The sequence below is a fragment of the Xenopus tropicalis genome, chromosome 8, assembly GCF_000004195.4.
Source record: "Xenopus tropicalis strain Nigerian chromosome 8, UCB_Xtro_10.0, whole genome shotgun sequence".
Lineage (NCBI taxonomy): Eukaryota > Metazoa > Chordata > Amphibia > Anura > Pipidae > Xenopus > Xenopus tropicalis.
The window spans coordinates 2,149,718-2,167,272 of record NC_030684.2 but is presented as its reverse complement, the minus strand read 5'-3'; the positions used below and the strand labels follow the sequence as shown (position 1 = coordinate 2,167,272).

The following is a 17,555-nucleotide window of genomic DNA, read 5'->3' as shown; positions in this document are numbered from 1 at the left end:
CCTACTGCCTCCATCTTGCCCTACTGTCTCCATCTTGCCCTACTGTCTCCATCTTGCCCTACTGCCTCCATCTTGCCCTACTGTCTCCATCTTGCCCTACTGCCGCCATCTTGCCCTACTGTCTCCATCTTGTCCTACTGTCCCCATCTTGTCCTACTGTCTCCATCTTGTCCTACTGTCTCCATCTTGTCCTACTGTCCCCATCTTGCCCTACTGTCCCCATCTTGCCCTACTGTCTCCATCTTGCCCTACTGTCTCCATCTTGCCCTACTGTCTCCATCTTGCCCTACTGTCCCCATCTTGTCCTACTGTCTCCATCTTGCCCTACTGTCCCCATCTTGTCCTACTGTCTCCATCTTGCCCTACTGTCCCCATCTTGCCCTACTGTCTCCATCTTGCCCTACTGTCCCCATCTTGCCCTACTGTCTCCATCTTGTCCTACTGTCTCCATCTTGCCCTACTGTCCCCATCTTGCCCTACTGTCTCCATCTTGCCCTACTGTCTCCATCTTGCCCTACTGTCTCCATCTTGCCCTACTGTCCCCATCTTGCCCTACTGTCTCCATCTTGCCCTACTGTCCCCATCTTGCCCTACTGTCTCCATCTTGCCCTACTGTCCCCATCTTGCCCTACTGTCTCCATCTTGCCCTACTGTCTCCATCTTGTCCTACTGTCCCCATCTTGTCCTACTGTCCCCATCTTGCCCTACTGCCGCCATCTTGCCCTACTGTCTCCATCTTGTCCTACTGTCTCCATCTTGCCCTACTGTCTCCATCTTGCCCTACTGTCTCCATCTTGCCCTACTGTCCCCATCCTGCCCTACTGTCCCCATCTTGCCCTACTGTCCCCATCTTGCCCTACTGTCTCCATCTTGCCCTACTGTCCCCATCTTGCCCTACTGTCCCCATCTTGCCCTACTGTCTCCATCTTGCCCTACTGTCCCCATCTTGCCCTACCTTCTCCATCTTGCCCTACTGTCCCCATCTTGCCCTACTGTCTCCATCTTGCCCTACTGTCCCCATCTTGCCCTACTGTCTCCATCTTGCCCTACTGTCCCCATCTTGCCCTACTGTCCCCATCTTGCCCTACTGTCTCCATCTTGCCCTACTGTCCCCATCTTGCCCTACCTTCTCCATCTTGCCCTACTGTCCCCATCTTGCCCTACTGTCTCCATCTTGCCCTACTGTCCCCATCTTGCCCTACTGTCTCCATCTTGCCCTACTGTCCCCATCTTGCCCTACTGTCCCCATCTTGCCCTACTGTCTCCATCTTGCCCTACTGTCCCCATCTTGCCCTACTGTCTCCATCTTGCCCTACTGTCTCCATCTTGTCCTACTGTCCCCATCTTGCCCTACTGCCGCCATCTTGCCCTACTGTCTCCATCTTGTCCTACTGTCCCCATCTTGCCCTACTGTCCCCATCTTGCCCTACTGTCCCATCTTGCCCTACTGTCTCCATCTTGTCCTACTGTCTCCATCTTGCCCTACTGTCTCCATCTTGTTCCTACTGTCTCCATCTTGCCCTACTGCCCCATCTTGCCCTATTGTCTCCATCATGCCCTACTGTCTCCATCTTGTCCTACTGTCTCCATCTTGCCCTACTGTCCCATCTTGCCCTACTGTCCCCATCTTGCCCTACTGTCCCCATCTTGCCCTACTGTCTCCATCTTGTCCTACTGTCTCCATCTTGCCCTACTGTCTCCATCTTGCCCTACTGTCTCCATCTTGCCCTACTGTCCCCATCTTGCCCTACTGCCTCCATCTTGCCCATAGGTTCCAGGCAATGCTGAGGGTTCCAGGCTATGTTGGGGGTTCCAGGCTATGTGGGGTCCATGATGTGAGGTTCCAGCAATGCTAGAGGGTTCGCTATTGGGTCCAATGCTGAGGGTTCCAGGCAATGCTGAGGGTTCCAGGCTATGTTGGGGGTTCCAGGCTATGTTGGGGGTTCCAGGCTATGTTGGGGGTTCCAGGCAATGCTGAGGGTTCCAGGCTATGTTGGGGGTTCCAGGCAATGCTGAGGGTTCCAGGCTATGTTGGGGGTTCCATGCAATGCTGAGGGTTCCAGGCAATGCTGAGGGTTCCAGGCAATGCTGAGGGTTCCAGGCTATGTTGGGGGTTCCAGGCTATGTTGGGGGTTCCAGGCAATGCTGAGGGTTCCAGGCAATGCTGAGGGTTCCAGGCTATGTTGGGGGTTCCAGGCTATGTTGGGGGTTCCAGGCTATGTTGGGGGTTCCAGGCTATGTTAGGGGTCACGGAAGTGCTGAGTTTGGCCTGGGAATGGGACGTGACCAGTAGCAGCTGCCAGTTGCCTCCTCAGTCCGTTTCCTTAACCCTCGCCCCCATGTAATTCTCCAGCATGTATGCACTGGGGGGTGAGTGGGCTCCTTAGCAGCACAGAGAGAAAGGTCACAGGCCAAGTATGAATTGGAGAGTCAGCGAAGGTCAAGGGAGCAGTGAGACAAGGCAAACAAACCCCCCCCTCGTCGCCCCATCTTATTGGCTGACAAAGAGCAAAGGTCACGTAGCAACAACTCTCTCGTTCCCAACGTTCCTTCCCATTAGAGTTTCCCACCCGGGGCAAACAGGGTCGTTGGGGCAAATAATTCTGGGACGTGGCTAATAAACCCATAGGAAGGGCCACATGTATTATTAACCCATTATTGCTCCTCATCTTGCTAAGCCCCCGGCACTTATAGATAATTCTAAAGGGCAAGTGGTCACTGATCAGCGCTTTACTCCATAGGCCAGTAGCCCAAGGGCCCATGTAGCCACCCTGCCAATAGTCTGTGCCTTATTCTCATAGAGAGTGAGTGTTGGCACCCAGTGGCCCACGGAATAATCAGCCAATAGCTGGGGGGCAGGGAATACTCAGCCAATAGCTGGGGGGCACGGAATACTCAGCCAATAGCTGGGGGGCACGGAATACTCAGCCAATAGCTGGGGGGCAGGGAATACTCAGCCAATAGCTGGGGGGCACGGAATACTCAGCCAATAGCTGGGGGGGGGTTACCGGTGGGGTTTATTATCCCTATGAAGGGGAAACCCAGTATAAGGACTGGCGGTTCTGTTTGGGTCCCACACTCGGAGCTGCCGGATACAGTGGGGGCCCCACCTGCGTGCCCCCCCAGCCATGTCCCTAATACAAACATCTCATGTTCCTACCAAATTCTGGGCATTCCAGAACCTTCCCCGACCTTCCCCTTCCCACACTGACCCTCTGCGGCTGGAACAAGGGCAGATTCATTGCCCCCCCCCCCAATGCCTGTGTGTGTGGGACCTGGGGGGCATTTAGGAAAAAGAGGCAGCCCCCCCAGAGTACTGTATTTGGAAAGGGGGGGCTGTTGAGCTTTCAAAGATTTCCCAGCAACTTTTCAATTGGTCTTCATTATTTATATGTTATAGTTTTTGAGTTATTTCCCTTCTCCTTCTGACTCTTTGCAGCTTTCAAATGGGGGTCACTGACCCCGGCAGCCAAACCCTATTGCTCTGTGAGGCTCCAGTTTTATTGTTATTGTTACTTTTTATTCCTTATCTTTCTATTCAGCCCCTCCCCTATTCATATACCAGCCTCTCATCCAAACTATTCCCTGGTTGCTAAGGTAATTTGAGCCCAAGCAACAGGGTAACTGACCCCGGCAGCCAAACCCTATTGCTCTGTGAGGCTCCAGTTTTATTGTTATTGTTACTTTTTATTCCTTATCTTTCTATTCAGTCCCTCCCCTATTCATATACCTGTCTCTCATCCAAACCACTCCCTGGTTGCTAAGGTAAACAAGACCCTAGCAACCAGATAGCTGCTAAAATACCAAAGGGAGAGCTGCTGAACAAAAAGCTAAATAACTGAAAAAGCAAAAAATAAAGACCAATTGCAAATGATCTCAGACTATCAATGTCTACATGATATTAAATGTTTATTCAAAGGTGAACTTCCCCTTTACACTGCCTTTGGGAGAGAGGAGACCCCCCGAATCCAATCCGTATACAGACTCCTCCCCCCAAACCCAATCCGTATACGGACTCCTCCCCAAACCCAATCCGTATACGGACTCCTCCCCAAACCCAATCCGTATACGGACTCCTCCCCCAAACCCAATCCATATACGGACTCCTCCCCAAACCCAATCCGTATACGGACTCCTCCCCCAAACCCAATCCGTATACGGACTCCTCCCCAAACCCAATCCGTATACGGACTCCTCCCCAAACCCAATCCGTATATAGACTCCTCCCCAAACCCAATCCGTATATGGACTCCTCCCCCAATCCCAATCCGTATATGGACTCCTCCCCCAATCCCAATCCGTATATAGACTCCTCCCCAAACCCAATCCGTATATGGACTCCTCCCCAAACCCAATCCATATACAGACTCCTCCCCCAAACCCAATCTTTCAGCATATTGTGCCCTATACGGACTCCTGTGAGTATATATATATATATATTCAGCCACAAATACACAAGCTTAAGAGGCAGGGGTTTGTTTATCCGGTGCAAACACAGAATTCATCAAAAACATTTCCCCTTTAATACAGGCAAATAAGTAGACGATAATCAGAGTATAAAAAGGAACAAACAGCGTAAACTCCTACCGGGGGGGGGGTCAAAAAATATATATATCTCTTATATTTATATCTCTATAGACTATATACAGCTTTACATGGGCAGTGCATGGACAGGAGCCTATTGGAGCCTATGAGCTCAGTCAGGAACCAATAGGAAGAAGGTGGGCGGGTCGTACAACTCCCGGGCAGCAGTGCAGGGAGTACCTCCCCCTATGTAGAAGCAGAGAGGAGTAGTTGTACCTGTACAAAGTGCTGAGTGGGGGGGGGGGGGTAGGAAATATTCTCATATTCTTTCAAGTGGAATCCAGGGGGCGCCCCAACCCCCCAATCCTTGTCCCGTTACAATTCCGCTCCCCAATACGGGAGCTTGTCGAGGCTGCAGTGAAACGCGTCGAGACGTCGCAACCGTCAAGTCTGTCTGCAAAGTCCGAGGGACCTTGTTGTCCGGCCAATCAGCAGCGCGGTTACCTCTGCTACTCGGCCGCCATGGTCAGTTTGGGGGGGTACACCCCTCTCCTACCTACCCCCGTTGGGGCGCGGGGCCCTACGCTGGCATCTCCGCTCTCTTACTACCCTGCGCCCATCCAATGGCCGACGTGTTAAAGCTCAGGGCAGACTCCCTCCCGTTCCCGCTACTAACACTGAGCCCGGGATCAGTCCAAGTGGAGGGGGGGGGTCACCCTCTTTTGACCGTAACCGTTAACCCTTTGCGGCTCAGTCGGTGAATGTGTGGATGTCGTTGTGCAGCCGGTAGTGGGGGTAGGAGAGCTGGCTGGGGTAGGGGCAGTCCCGGTGGCATTTGCACTTTTGCACCCACATGACGCTCTTTTGGAAGGTGTCGCCGTCGTCGCAGCGGAATCGGACGCGCAGGGTCCTCGTCTTGGAAGGGGTGCAGCAGCGGCCGTCGGCGCAGGAGCCGCAGTGCAGGGGTTTGTACTGGCGCAGACTGGCGCAGCCGGCGTAGGTGAGGGGCGCGGCCTGTGGGGCCTTCCTGGTGCGGGCGCATTTCTTTCCTGTCTGGAAACGGAAACAGAGAGTCGGTTATAGGGACAGAACCAGCGCCGGCACCGCTAGCCAATGGGTCAGACTGGGGGGCATAACTGGCACCGTACCTGCATACCCATAACTGGCGCCGTACCCGCATACCCATAACTGGCGCCGTACCCGCATACCCATAACTGGCGCCGTACCCGCATACCCATAACTGGCGCCGTACCCGCATACCCATAACTGGCGCCGTACCCGCATACCCATAACTGGCGCCGTACCCGCATACCCATAACTGGCGCCGTACCCGCATACCCATAACTGGCGCCGTACCCGCATACCTATAACTGGCGCCGTACCCACATACCTATAACTGGCGCCGTACCCACATACCTATAACTGGCGCCGTACCCACATACCCATAACTGGCGCCGTACCCGCATACCCATAACTGGCGCCGTACCCGCATACCCATAACTGGCACCGTACCCGCATACCCATAACTGGCGCCGTACCCGCATACCCATAACTGGCACCGTACCCACATACCCATAACTGGCACCGTACCCACATACCCATAACTGGCGCCGTACCCGCATACCCATAACTGGCGCCGTACCCGCATACCCATAACTGGCGCCGTACCCGCATACCTATAACTGGCGCCGTACCCACATACCTATAACTGGCGCCGTACCCACATACCTATAACTGGCGCCGTACCCACATACCCATAACTGGCGCCGTACCCGCATACCCATAACTGGCGCCGTACCCGCATACCCATAACTGGCACCGTACCCGCATACCCATAACTGGCGCCGTACCCGCATACCTATAACTGGCGCCGTACCCACATACCTATAACTGGCGCCGTACCCACATACCTATAACTGGCGCCGTACCCACATACCCATAACTGGCGCCGTACCCGCATACCCATAACTGGCGCCGTACCCGCATACCCATAACTGGCACCGTACCCGCATACCCATAACTGGCGCCGTACCCGCATACCCATAACTGGCACCGTACCCGCATACCCATAACTGGCACCGTACCCACATACCCATAACTGGCACCGTACCCACATACCCATAACTGGCGCCGTACCCGCATACCCATAACTGGCGCCGTACCCGCATACCTATAACTGGCGCCGTACCCGCATACCCATAACTGGCGCCGTACCCGCATACCCATAACTGGCGCCGTACCCGCATACCTATAACTGGCGCCGTACCCGCATACCCATAACTGGCGCCGTACCCACATACCCATATTCTGGCGCCGTACCCGCATACCCATAACTGGCGCCGTACCCACATACCCATAACTGGCGCCGTACCCCGCATACCCATAACTGGCACCGTACCCGCATACCCATAACTGGCACCGTACCCACATACCCATAACTGGCGCCGTACCCACATACCCATAACTGGCGCCGTACCCACATACCCATAACTGGCACCGTACCCACATACCCATAACTGGCGCCGTACCCACATACCCATAACTGGCGCCGTACCCACATACCCATAACTGGCACCGTACCCACATACCCATAACTGGCGCCGTACCCACATACCCATAACTGGCACCGTACCCGCATACCCATAACTGGCACCGTACCCGCATACCCATAACTGGCACCGTACCCACATACCCATAACTGGCACCGTACCCGCATACCCATAACTGGCACCGTACCCGCATACCCATAACTGGCACCGTACCCACATACCCATAACTGGCACCGTACCCGCATACCCATAACTGGCGCCGTACCCGCATACCCATAACTATTACCCCAGAGACTATACAGTAGGGGGCAAATCCCCGGGGTGCGGTTCTTACCTTGAGTTTGGTAGGAAATGGATCTCGGCAGGGTCGGATTTGGCACAAGCGCGTCTCCTTCATAAGCTTACACTGGGGGTTATCGTTGGTGATCCTGCTGGAGACCCCCATGTCGCAGGATTTGGAGCAGTGGGACCAGTCAGTAGTCTGGATGGCGCAGGTTGCCCGGCCCGGGTGAGGCCAAGGAGCGAGTCCTGCAGCAACACAAGGGGACATATTTGTACCCAGCGCCAGGGGTGACCGGGGGGCCCCCACCCTGCCAGTAACATCGGGCAAATAGGCACACAAATACCAGGGCAAAGGTCCCCCAATGCAAACACTGCGCTCTAAGGGCCCTCAAATAGTTCTGCCGGGGCAACCGCATTAATTACCCCCCCCCCCCCACAGGGTAAACAGAGCTGGGGCTTGTCCCCCCCCCTACAGCCGTAATGGTAGGGCCTTACAGAGCAGGGAAGTACCAATTCTGCGGGTGGGGGCGCCATGGAGCCATTCTGCTATTTATATAGTCACTAAAGTACCCCCTGTGGTAACATATAAGGATTTTAGAAGGTGCCCTCTGAGTTCCAGCCTTGTGCTTTTATACAGGTCATGAAACCCCGAGGGCACCTTCTAAAATCCTTATATGTTACCACAGGGGGTACTTTAGTGACTATATAAATAGCAGAATGGCTCCATGCCCTGAGTTGTGCTCCATGGCGCCCCCTGCCCACAGAACTGGTACCTCCTTGAACCCCAGCAATAAAATGCTTTGTAAGGCCCTACCATTGCGGCTGTAGGGGGAGACCAGTCCCAGGAAGTGACAGCCCCCGGCAACGCTATAATGGGCGCCACCCACTCACCGTTTTCCACCCGGAAGCCGTTTCTGACGAGGCTGATCAGCTCGTTGCTGGACACCGGCTCCATGTCCGCCTGCTCCCCAATCTCTTCCGACGACCTGATGGGGTCCTCCCTGTCCCCCGCGGTGGTGTCGCCCGAGTCCTCCGGGATGTGGTTACTGTCGCACTGCCAGGCCTCGCAGCACTGCCCGGGCACCTTCACCAGCCTCGGGTTAATGCAGTCGGGGCCGGGCAGCGCCATCTCCTGGGGGCACAGGGGCATGCAGCCCACCACCCCATCCATACAGGTGCACTGGTGCTTGCAGTTGGGCTGGAAGTTCTCCCCGTTCTGGTAGATCTGCCCGAAGAATTCACACGGCCGCCCCTCCGACTTGGCTGCCGGGGAAGGAAAAGACACGGAATATTATAGGGAATATTATAGGGAATATTATAGGGAATATGATACAGTTATAGGGAATATTATAGGGAATATGATAGGGAATATGATACAGTTATAGGGAATATTATAGGGAATATTATAGGGAATATGATACAGTTATAGGGAATATTATAGGGAATATGATAGGGAATATGATACAGTTATAGGGAATATTATAGGGAATATTATAGGGAATATGATACAGTTATAGGGAATATTATAGGGAATATGATACAGTTATAGGGAATATTATAGGGAATATGATACAGTTATAGGGAATATGATACAGTTATAGGGAATATTATAGGGAATATGATACAGTTATTGGGAATATTATAGGGAATATGATACAGTTATAGGGAATATTATAGGGAATATGATACAGTTATAGGGAATATTATAGGGAATATGATACAGTTATTGGGAATATTATAGGGAATATGATACAGTTATAGGGAATATTATAGGGAATATGATACAGTTATAGGGAATATGATACAGTTATAGGGAATATTATACAGTTATAGGGAATATTATAGGGAATATGATACAGTTATAGGGAATATTATAGGGAATATGATACAGTTATAGGGAATATTATAGGGAATATGATACAGTTATAATATACAGTTTGGTCTTGGGGGTTCGGCCGAATCCAAAAACAGTGGATCCTTAGTTTGCTCATTTCCCTATGGGGCCAAACTGTAAATTATATCCTTATAAACAGTGCTTAGTGATGTCATTTGTCACATGACTCACTGAACCGTGTATATTATAATAAATAAAGTACCCCCTGTTGTAAAATATAAGGATATTAGAAGGCACCTCGGAGTTCCATGACCGAGGCTGAAGGTCATGGAACTCCTCGGTGACTTATAATATCCTTATATGTTACAATAGGGGGTACTTTATTCACTATATATTATAAGGAACTCCTCAGGGGCTTATAATATCCCTATATGTTACAATAGGGGGCACTTTATTCACTATATATTATAAGGAACTCCTCAGGGGCTTATAATATCCCTATATGTTACAATAGGGGGCACTTTATTCACTATATATTATAAGGAACTCCTCGGGGGCTTATAATATCCCTATATGTTACAATAGGGGGCACTTTATTCACTATATATTATAAGGAACTCCTCGGGGACTTATAATATCCCTATATGTTACAATAGGGGGCACTTTATTCACTATATATTATAAGGAACCCCTCGGGGGCTTATAATATCCCTATATGTTACAATAGGGGGCACTTTATTCACTATATATTATAAGGAACCCCTCGGGGACTTATAATATCCCTATATGTTACAATAGGGGGCACTTTATTCACTATATATTATAAGGAACTCCTCGGGGGCTTATAATATCCTTATATTGTACAACAGGGGGTACTTTATTCACTATATATTATAAGGAACTCCTCGGGGGCTTATAATATCCCTATATGTTACAATAGGGGGCACTTTATTCACTATATATTATAAGGAACCCCTCGGGGGCTTATAATATCCCTATATGTTACAATAGGGGGCACTTTATTCACTATATATTATAAGGAACTCCTCGGGGGCTTATAATATCCTTATATTGTACAACAGGGGGTACTTTATTCGCTATATATTATAAGGAACTCCTCGGGGGCTTATAATATCCCTATATGTTACAATAGGGGGTACTTTATTCACTATATATTATAAGGAACTCCTCGGGGGCTTATAATATCCCTATATGTTACAATAGGGGGCACTTTATTCACTATATATTATAAGGAACTCCTCGTGGGCTTATAATATCCCTATATGTTACAATAGGGGGTACTTTATTCACTATATATTATAAGGAACTCCTCGTGGGCTTATAATATCCCTATATGTTACAATAGGGGGTACTTTATTCGCTATATATGGAGTATTATACGTCTGGGAAAGGGAAATGCTATTGGACAGGAGCCCGAGGCCCTTATCAAGCTCAGATCGAGTGTTTATTTAGTCTCTTCCCTGGTTCGGGCAAATGATCGGTGCCAAGGGCCATGCCAGCCAGTTATTGCCCTCGGAGGAGCCGACTGGTTTATCCACAGAAGTTTCGCCAGGTGTGCCCTTGACTACAATGCCACCGACCCAGTGCCAAGCATGTGTGATGGGTAAAACCAGGATGGCACCTTCCCGTGGGCCACTAGCCACGCTGAATGAATGGCGCCAGTAGCGGGAAGGTTTGGGCACATGGTGCCACCTTGGGAAATCGCTCACCTCGACAGATGCCCACGGGAGAGGCGGGGTCGGCGCCATAGTCACAGTGCAAGCCCTTGATGTGATCGCAGGGTTGGTTGAGGGCGCAGTCCTGGTTATACTGGCGGGCACAGACTTTGCAGCAGCCGCAGGAGTCCGTTACCAGGCTGATGCCCGGGGGGCACGACTGGGCTTCTTTAGGGCACGCACACTGGGCTGGGCAGGGAACTCCCGTCTGTAAAAGCAATGGCACAGTGTTAGTAAAGGCAATGGGGATACAGGCACCTACCTACCTACCTAGACATGTTCTACAACTCCCAGCATGCCCCTGGATAGATGCCCCTATTATTTGAGTGGCACAAAGCAGGCCTAGGAACCCAATGCCCTGCAGCGTGCCAACCCTCATTTCCCACTAGTCACAGCCAGACAGAAACGGGCGGCCACGTGCCCGACGCCAGTCACAAGGCTTGGCAGGGCTGCCCGATCGTGCCCGGGGTACCGACCCAGATCATTCCTGGCAGAGGGAAAAGGACATGTGACCGGCGAGAGCGGCTGAACCGCACAGCAAACACTTCATCCAGAATAGAAGCCAAAGTGTTTCCCAGCCAATGCCAGAGCTATAAATACCGGGGGTATAAATAGAATTAAACCACATTTCCCTGCGACGGCTCGGAATAAAACGATTTCTGGCTGCCAACACTTTGTATTTGTCTTTGGCAACTGCCACTGCCCCGGGCTGGCCAATCCGCTCTCCCCATCCCCATCAACCAATCAAATCTGAGAAACCATTTACTCACTACAGTACAGCCCCAATGAGGGCAGTTCCGCCATGTTGGATGGTGTCACATGGGTTTACTAAACTGCCCTCATTCCTTATTCACTGTATTTATCCCGCTGTGGGTTCTGGGGTCCGTATTACCCCCCCCTACACTATCAGCCAATGAAGGGCATTACAGTTTGGGCCGTATATGAATGAGTGGGCCCAGTCGGCGCTGATCCAGTCGGACCCGGGCAGGGAACAGACGCACAGCCAAAGCCACGTAACTGCTGCTCGGAATGTTGGAATCTAAACAGATTCTTTTGAGGGAAAAGGAAAATAAACAGAGCGGTTATTCTTTTCCTTTAACCTCCGGGGGGGGGGGGAAGAAATAGATGCTTTGTGCGTCGGCTTTTTATCTCCCCTGGTATTTCCGTGCAGCCACCCACCTCGCGCCGCGGCTAACACCCCCCAGTACCCCCGGGCCCTTTTACTATGTTATAGAATATTCCTAGCAGCTTTTCAATTGGTCTTCATTATTTATTTGTTAATAGTTTTTTTGCCTCTTTGCAGCTTTCAAATGGGGGTCACTGACCCCGGCAGCCAAACCCTATTGCTCTGTGAGGCTCCAGTTTTATTGTTATTGTTACTTTTTATTCCTTATCTTTCTATTCAGCCCCTCCCCTATTCATATACCCATCTCTCATTCAAACCACTCCCTGGATGCTAAGGTAATTTGAGCCCTAGCAACAGGATAACTGACCCGGCAGCCAAACCCTATTGCTCTGTGAGGCTCCAGTTTTATTGTTATTGTTACTTTTTATTCCTTATCTTTCTATTCAGCCCCTCCCCTATTCATATACCAGTCTCTCATTCCAACCCCTCCCTGGTTGCTAAGGTAATTTGAGCCCTAGCAACAGGATAACTGACCTCGGCAGCCAAACCCTATTGCTCTGTGAGGCTCCAGTTTTATTGTTATTGTTACTTTTTATTCCTTATCTTTCTATTCAGCCCCTCCCCTATTCATATCACAGTGTCTGGGTCAAACTTCTCCCTGGTTGCTAAGGTAATAGGAGCCCTAGCAACAGGATAACTGACCCCGGCAGCCAAACCCTATTGCTCTGTGAGGCTCCAGTTTTATTGTTATTGTTACTTTTTATTCCTTATCTTTCTATTCAGCCCCTCCCCTATTCATATACCAGTCTCTCATTCAAACCCCTCCCTGGTTGCTAAGGTAACTTGGATCCTAGCAACCAAACCCTATTGCTCTGTGAGGCTCCAGTTTTATTGTTATTGTTACTTTTTATTCCTTATCTTTCTATTCAGCCCCTCCCCTATTCATATACCAGTCTCTCAATCAAACCACTCCTTGGTTGCTAAGGTAATTTGGACCCTAGCAACCTGCTCACTGCTAAAACCTCCAAACTGGAGAGCTGATCAACAAAAATTGAAATAAAAAAAAACTCTGCATAATAAAAAATGAAGACCAACTGCAAATTGTCTCTCTACATTATACTAAAAGCTAAAGGCCTTGGCAGCCGTTGGCATCTCCGGGGGCACAGAGGGCAACACAACAGTCTGACTTTGCAATGGAAAAACCAAGTCGTTGAGGCTCGCCCCCCCCCAGCCAGGAGGAATGCAGGAGCTAAAGGGTGGGATGTTTTTCCTAGTGAAATTCATAAAGGAAGGAATAAAAAAGTGAAATGCGCGGCGGCGTCCAAGAAATGCGATCTGTGCGCGGGAGAAATAATAAACACGGGATGGAGACGGGGGGGGGGAGGCCGCAGTGTGTACAAACCCACCGTGACGCAGCCTAAAGCGCCGCCTGGCTAAACATGTGCCGGGGAATCCTCTGCCCTCCCCCATCCCATAGGAACTGCCCCATCTGGGGTGAAACAGCCACAATCAGAACCCCCCCCCCCACATAGAAAGGGTGGGTAGGAGGTGCCATAGTGTTTCCCAGTACAGTATGGGGGTACAGCTTATTGTGTGCCCAGAACATTCCCTCTCTGTATATTTGTATTTATACATATGGGTAGGGGGTGCCATAGTGTTTCCCTTAGACAGTACAGTATGGGGGTACAGCTTATTGTGTGCCCAGAACATTCCCTCTCTGTATATTTGTATTTATACATATGGGTAGGGGGTGCCATAGTGTTTCCCTTAGACAGTACAGTATGGGGGTACAGCTTATTGTGTGCCCAGAACATTCCCTCTCTGTATATTTGTATTTATACATATGGGTAGGGGGTGCCATAGTGTTTCCCTTAGACAGTACAGTATGGGGGTACAGCTTATTGTGTGCCCAGAACATTCCCTCTCTGTATATTTGTATTTATACATATGGGTAGGGGGTGCCATAGTGTTTCCCTTAGACAGTACAGTATGGGGGTACAGCTTATTGTGTGCCCAGAACATTCCCTCTCTGTATATTTGTATTTATACATATGGGTAGGAGGTGCCATAGTGTTTCCCTTAGACAGTACAGTATGGGGGTACAGCTTATTGTGTGCCCAGAACATTCCCTCTCTGTATATTTGTATTTATACATATGGGGAGGGGGTGCCATAGTGTTTCCCTTAGACAGTACAGTATGGGGGTACAGCTTATTGTGTGCCCAGAACATTCCTTCTCTGTATATTTGTATTTATACATATGGGGAGGGAGGTGCCATAGTGTTTCCCTTAGACAGTACAGTATGGGGGTACAGCTTATTGTGTGCCCAGAACATTCCTTCTCTGTATATTTATACATGTGGGTGGGAGCTGCCATGTTGCGTCACTGACCTGTGTGCATATTGCAATATAATAATACACAGTAGCTTTTATGGTGCTTCTGGAATTACCTGTACAGGCTACACCCCCTGATAAGGAGAGGAGCGCACCAGCTACAGGGAATACCCCTACACACCCTGGTATACCCCCCCGTGTGTGTAGCGCAGCTGCATAGGGTTAATAAGGAATAATGAGAGGCTGTGCCCGGGGATATCCGGCAGCGGTGGCACCAAGGGGCAGACTTTGAAGTGGAACATGAGAGGCTCAGAACAAAGCTATTCATTGGGTCAGGGCAAAGCTTTAATGCCCCACAGAATGGGACAATTGTTTGGGGGTACCAGGCTGACTCCAGACATGTGGGTGGGTACAGACGGGTCAGACAGGGCCACCCTGGCACGGCCGCTGCCCATTAATAATACACCGCCATTCATTTCGCCTTCCCAGGGGCAAGCAGGGTGGCAGCTCCTACTGGCGCTCGTATCATAGACCCAAATATGTGACTAAAGGGAAAGTAAACCTTGCAATAAACAAACCAGAATAAATGAGATACTGAATGGAAAATCAGCAACCTGGTGGCACAGATTCCTCTGCCAATCTCTGTAGTGCCAATCAGAACACACATTGGAATAAAGGCAAATACCTGGGCACAAGGGGTACAAGGGGGTGTTGAAGTATTGGTAGTTGGGCATGGCACAGTGTGGGCACTGGGGGGTGTAGAAGTATTGGTAGTTGGGCATGGCACAGTGTGGGCACTGGGGGGTGTAGAAGTATTGGTAGTTGGGCATGGCACAGTGTGGGCACTGGGGGGTGTAGAAGTATTGGTAGTTGGGCATGGCACAGTGTGGGCACTGGGGGGTGTAGAAGTATTGGTAGTTGGGCATGGCACAGTGTGGGCACTGGGGGGTGTAGAAGTATTGGTAGTTGGGCATGGCACAGTGTGGGCACTGGGGGGTGTAGAAGTATTGGTAGTTGGGCATGGCACAGTGTGGGCACTGGGGGGTGTAGAAGTATTGGTAGTTGGGCATGGCACAGTGTGGGCACTGGGGGGTGTAGAAGTATTGGTAGTTGGGCATGGCACAGTGTGGGCACTGGGGGGTGTAGAAGTATTGGTAGTTGGGCATGGCACAGTGTGGGCACTGGGGGGTGTAGAAGTATTGGTAGTTGGGCATGGCACAGTGTGGGCACTGGGGGGTGTAGAAGTATTGGTAGTTGGGCATGGCACAGTGTGGGCACTGGGGGGTGTAGATGTATTGGTAGTTGGGCATGGCACAGTGTGGGCACTGGGGGGTGTAGAAGTATTGGTAGTTGGGCATGGCACAGTGTGGGCACTGGGGGGTGTAGAAGTATTGGTAGTTGGGCATGGCACAGTGTGGGCACTGGGGGGTGTAGAAGTATTGGTAGTTGGGCATGGCACCGTGTGGGCACTGGGGGGTGTAGATGTATTGGTAGTTGGGCATGGCACAGTGTGGGCACTGGGGGTGTAGAAGTATTGGGTAGTTGGGCATGGCACAGTGTGGGCACTGGGGGTGTAGAAGTATTGGTAGTTGGGCATGGCACAGTGTGGGCACTGGGGGGTGAGAAGTATTGGTAGTTGGGCATGGCACAGTGTGGGCACTGGGGGGTGAGAAGTATTGGTAGTTGGGCATGGCACAGTGTGGGCACTGGGGGGTACAGGGGGCTCTGCCAGAGAAGTACTGGTAGTTGGCACAGTGTGGGCACTTGGGGTACAGGGGGCTCTCCCAGAGAAATACTGGTAGTTGGCACAGTGTGGGCACTGGGGGGATAGAGAAAGAAGAGTCACTCACCAGTTTGCCGGAGGTGCCAGGGCTGAGGAGGGCAGCCAGCTGTAGGAGCAGCAGGAGGGCAGCCATATCCCAATGCCAGGGGGTCGGTACAATATACAGATATAACGATACAGAGACGTCTCTTCCTTCTCTCTCTCTCACTTTCCAGTGCCCAGGACCAGGGATCCTCAGTCGGTTGGGGGGGCAGCTCAGTAAGGGTAGGGGGCTATTGAGCTGGGGTAGGGGGCTATTGAGCTGGGGTAGGGGGCTATTGAGCTGGGGTAGGGGGCTATTGAGCTGGGGTAAGGGGCAATTGAGCTGGGGTAAGGGGCTGTTGAGCTGGCGTTGGGCTAAAGCCACACATCACCTGCGAGTCTCAGCTGTTCATTGACAAAGTCAGTCAGGGTCCCGTCTATTTAAAGGGCCTCCGCAGCCACGCCCACCCCCTCCGGCGGGACCCGCCCCCCTGGGCTGCCGGCTTTGGCACAGGCTGAGAGAGACGCTGCGCTGGGAGAGACGCGCTGCTCCCTCTACAGGCGGATAGTGGTACTGCGGCTCGGCGGCACAGCAGCATCGCTACCGGTCTGTATGGGGGGCCTGCGGGGCATGCTGGGAAAGTACTCAGTGCATCATGGGATGTGTAGGCCTGCTCCCCAATAGTAACAGGGCACTGACTGTACATGAGAGAGTTAATCAGTAACACAGTACAGTGATGGTTGGGGGAATTGTCTGGTTGTCCTTTTGGAGTCAGGAAAGAATTCACCCCCAGTCTGTGTCACATTGGATATAGGATCTTATGTACCTTCCTTTGGGGGTCAGCAGGTAAAGTGTCAAACTTGACAGAAATGTTCTATTACCTGACTACTAAGTTCTATTACCTGGCTACTAAGTTCTATTACCTGACTACTAAGTTCTATTACCTGACTACTAAGTTCTATTACCTGACTACTAAGTTCTATTACCTGGCTACTAAGTTCTATTACCTGGCTACTAAGTTCTATTACCTGGCTACTAAGTTCTGTACTTTACTTCTATTTTTTGTACCTTGACTTCTAAGTTCTGTACAAATCTGGCAAGTGGCAGTGAAATGAACCCCCCACACTGGGAATTGCCCCCCTGTACTGCCCAGAATGACTGAATCCCCTATGTGGCTGGGAATTGCCCCCCTGTACTGCCCAGAATGGCTGACCCCCCCATGTGGCTGGGAATTGCCCCCCTGTACTGCCCAGAATGGCTGAACCCCCCCCATGTGGCTGGGAATTGCCCCCCTGTACTGCCCAGAATGGCTGACCCCCCCATGTGGCTGGGAATTGCCCCCCTGTACTGCCCAGAATGACTGACC

At 51.2% G+C, this 17,555-nt stretch overlaps 1 protein-coding gene across 1 annotated transcript; it reads right to left on the bottom strand.

Moving 5' to 3' along the window:
• Positions 1–4,460: 4,460 nt before the first annotated feature.
• On the bottom strand, positions 4,461–16,600 carry ccn1l (cellular communication network factor 1 like). Its single transcript, XM_031891639.1, has 5 exons — positions 16,235–16,600; positions 10,920–11,133; positions 8,247–8,618; positions 7,408–7,601; positions 4,461–5,577 (listed from the first exon to the last, which is right to left on the bottom strand). The coding sequence occupies exons 1-5, from the start codon at positions 16,298–16,300 to the stop codon at positions 5,275–5,277; spliced, it is 1,149 nt and encodes a 382-aa protein (XP_031747499.1). The 5' UTR covers positions 16,301–16,600; the 3' UTR covers positions 4,461–5,274.
• Between the last annotated feature and the right edge of the window lie 955 nt (positions 16,601–17,555).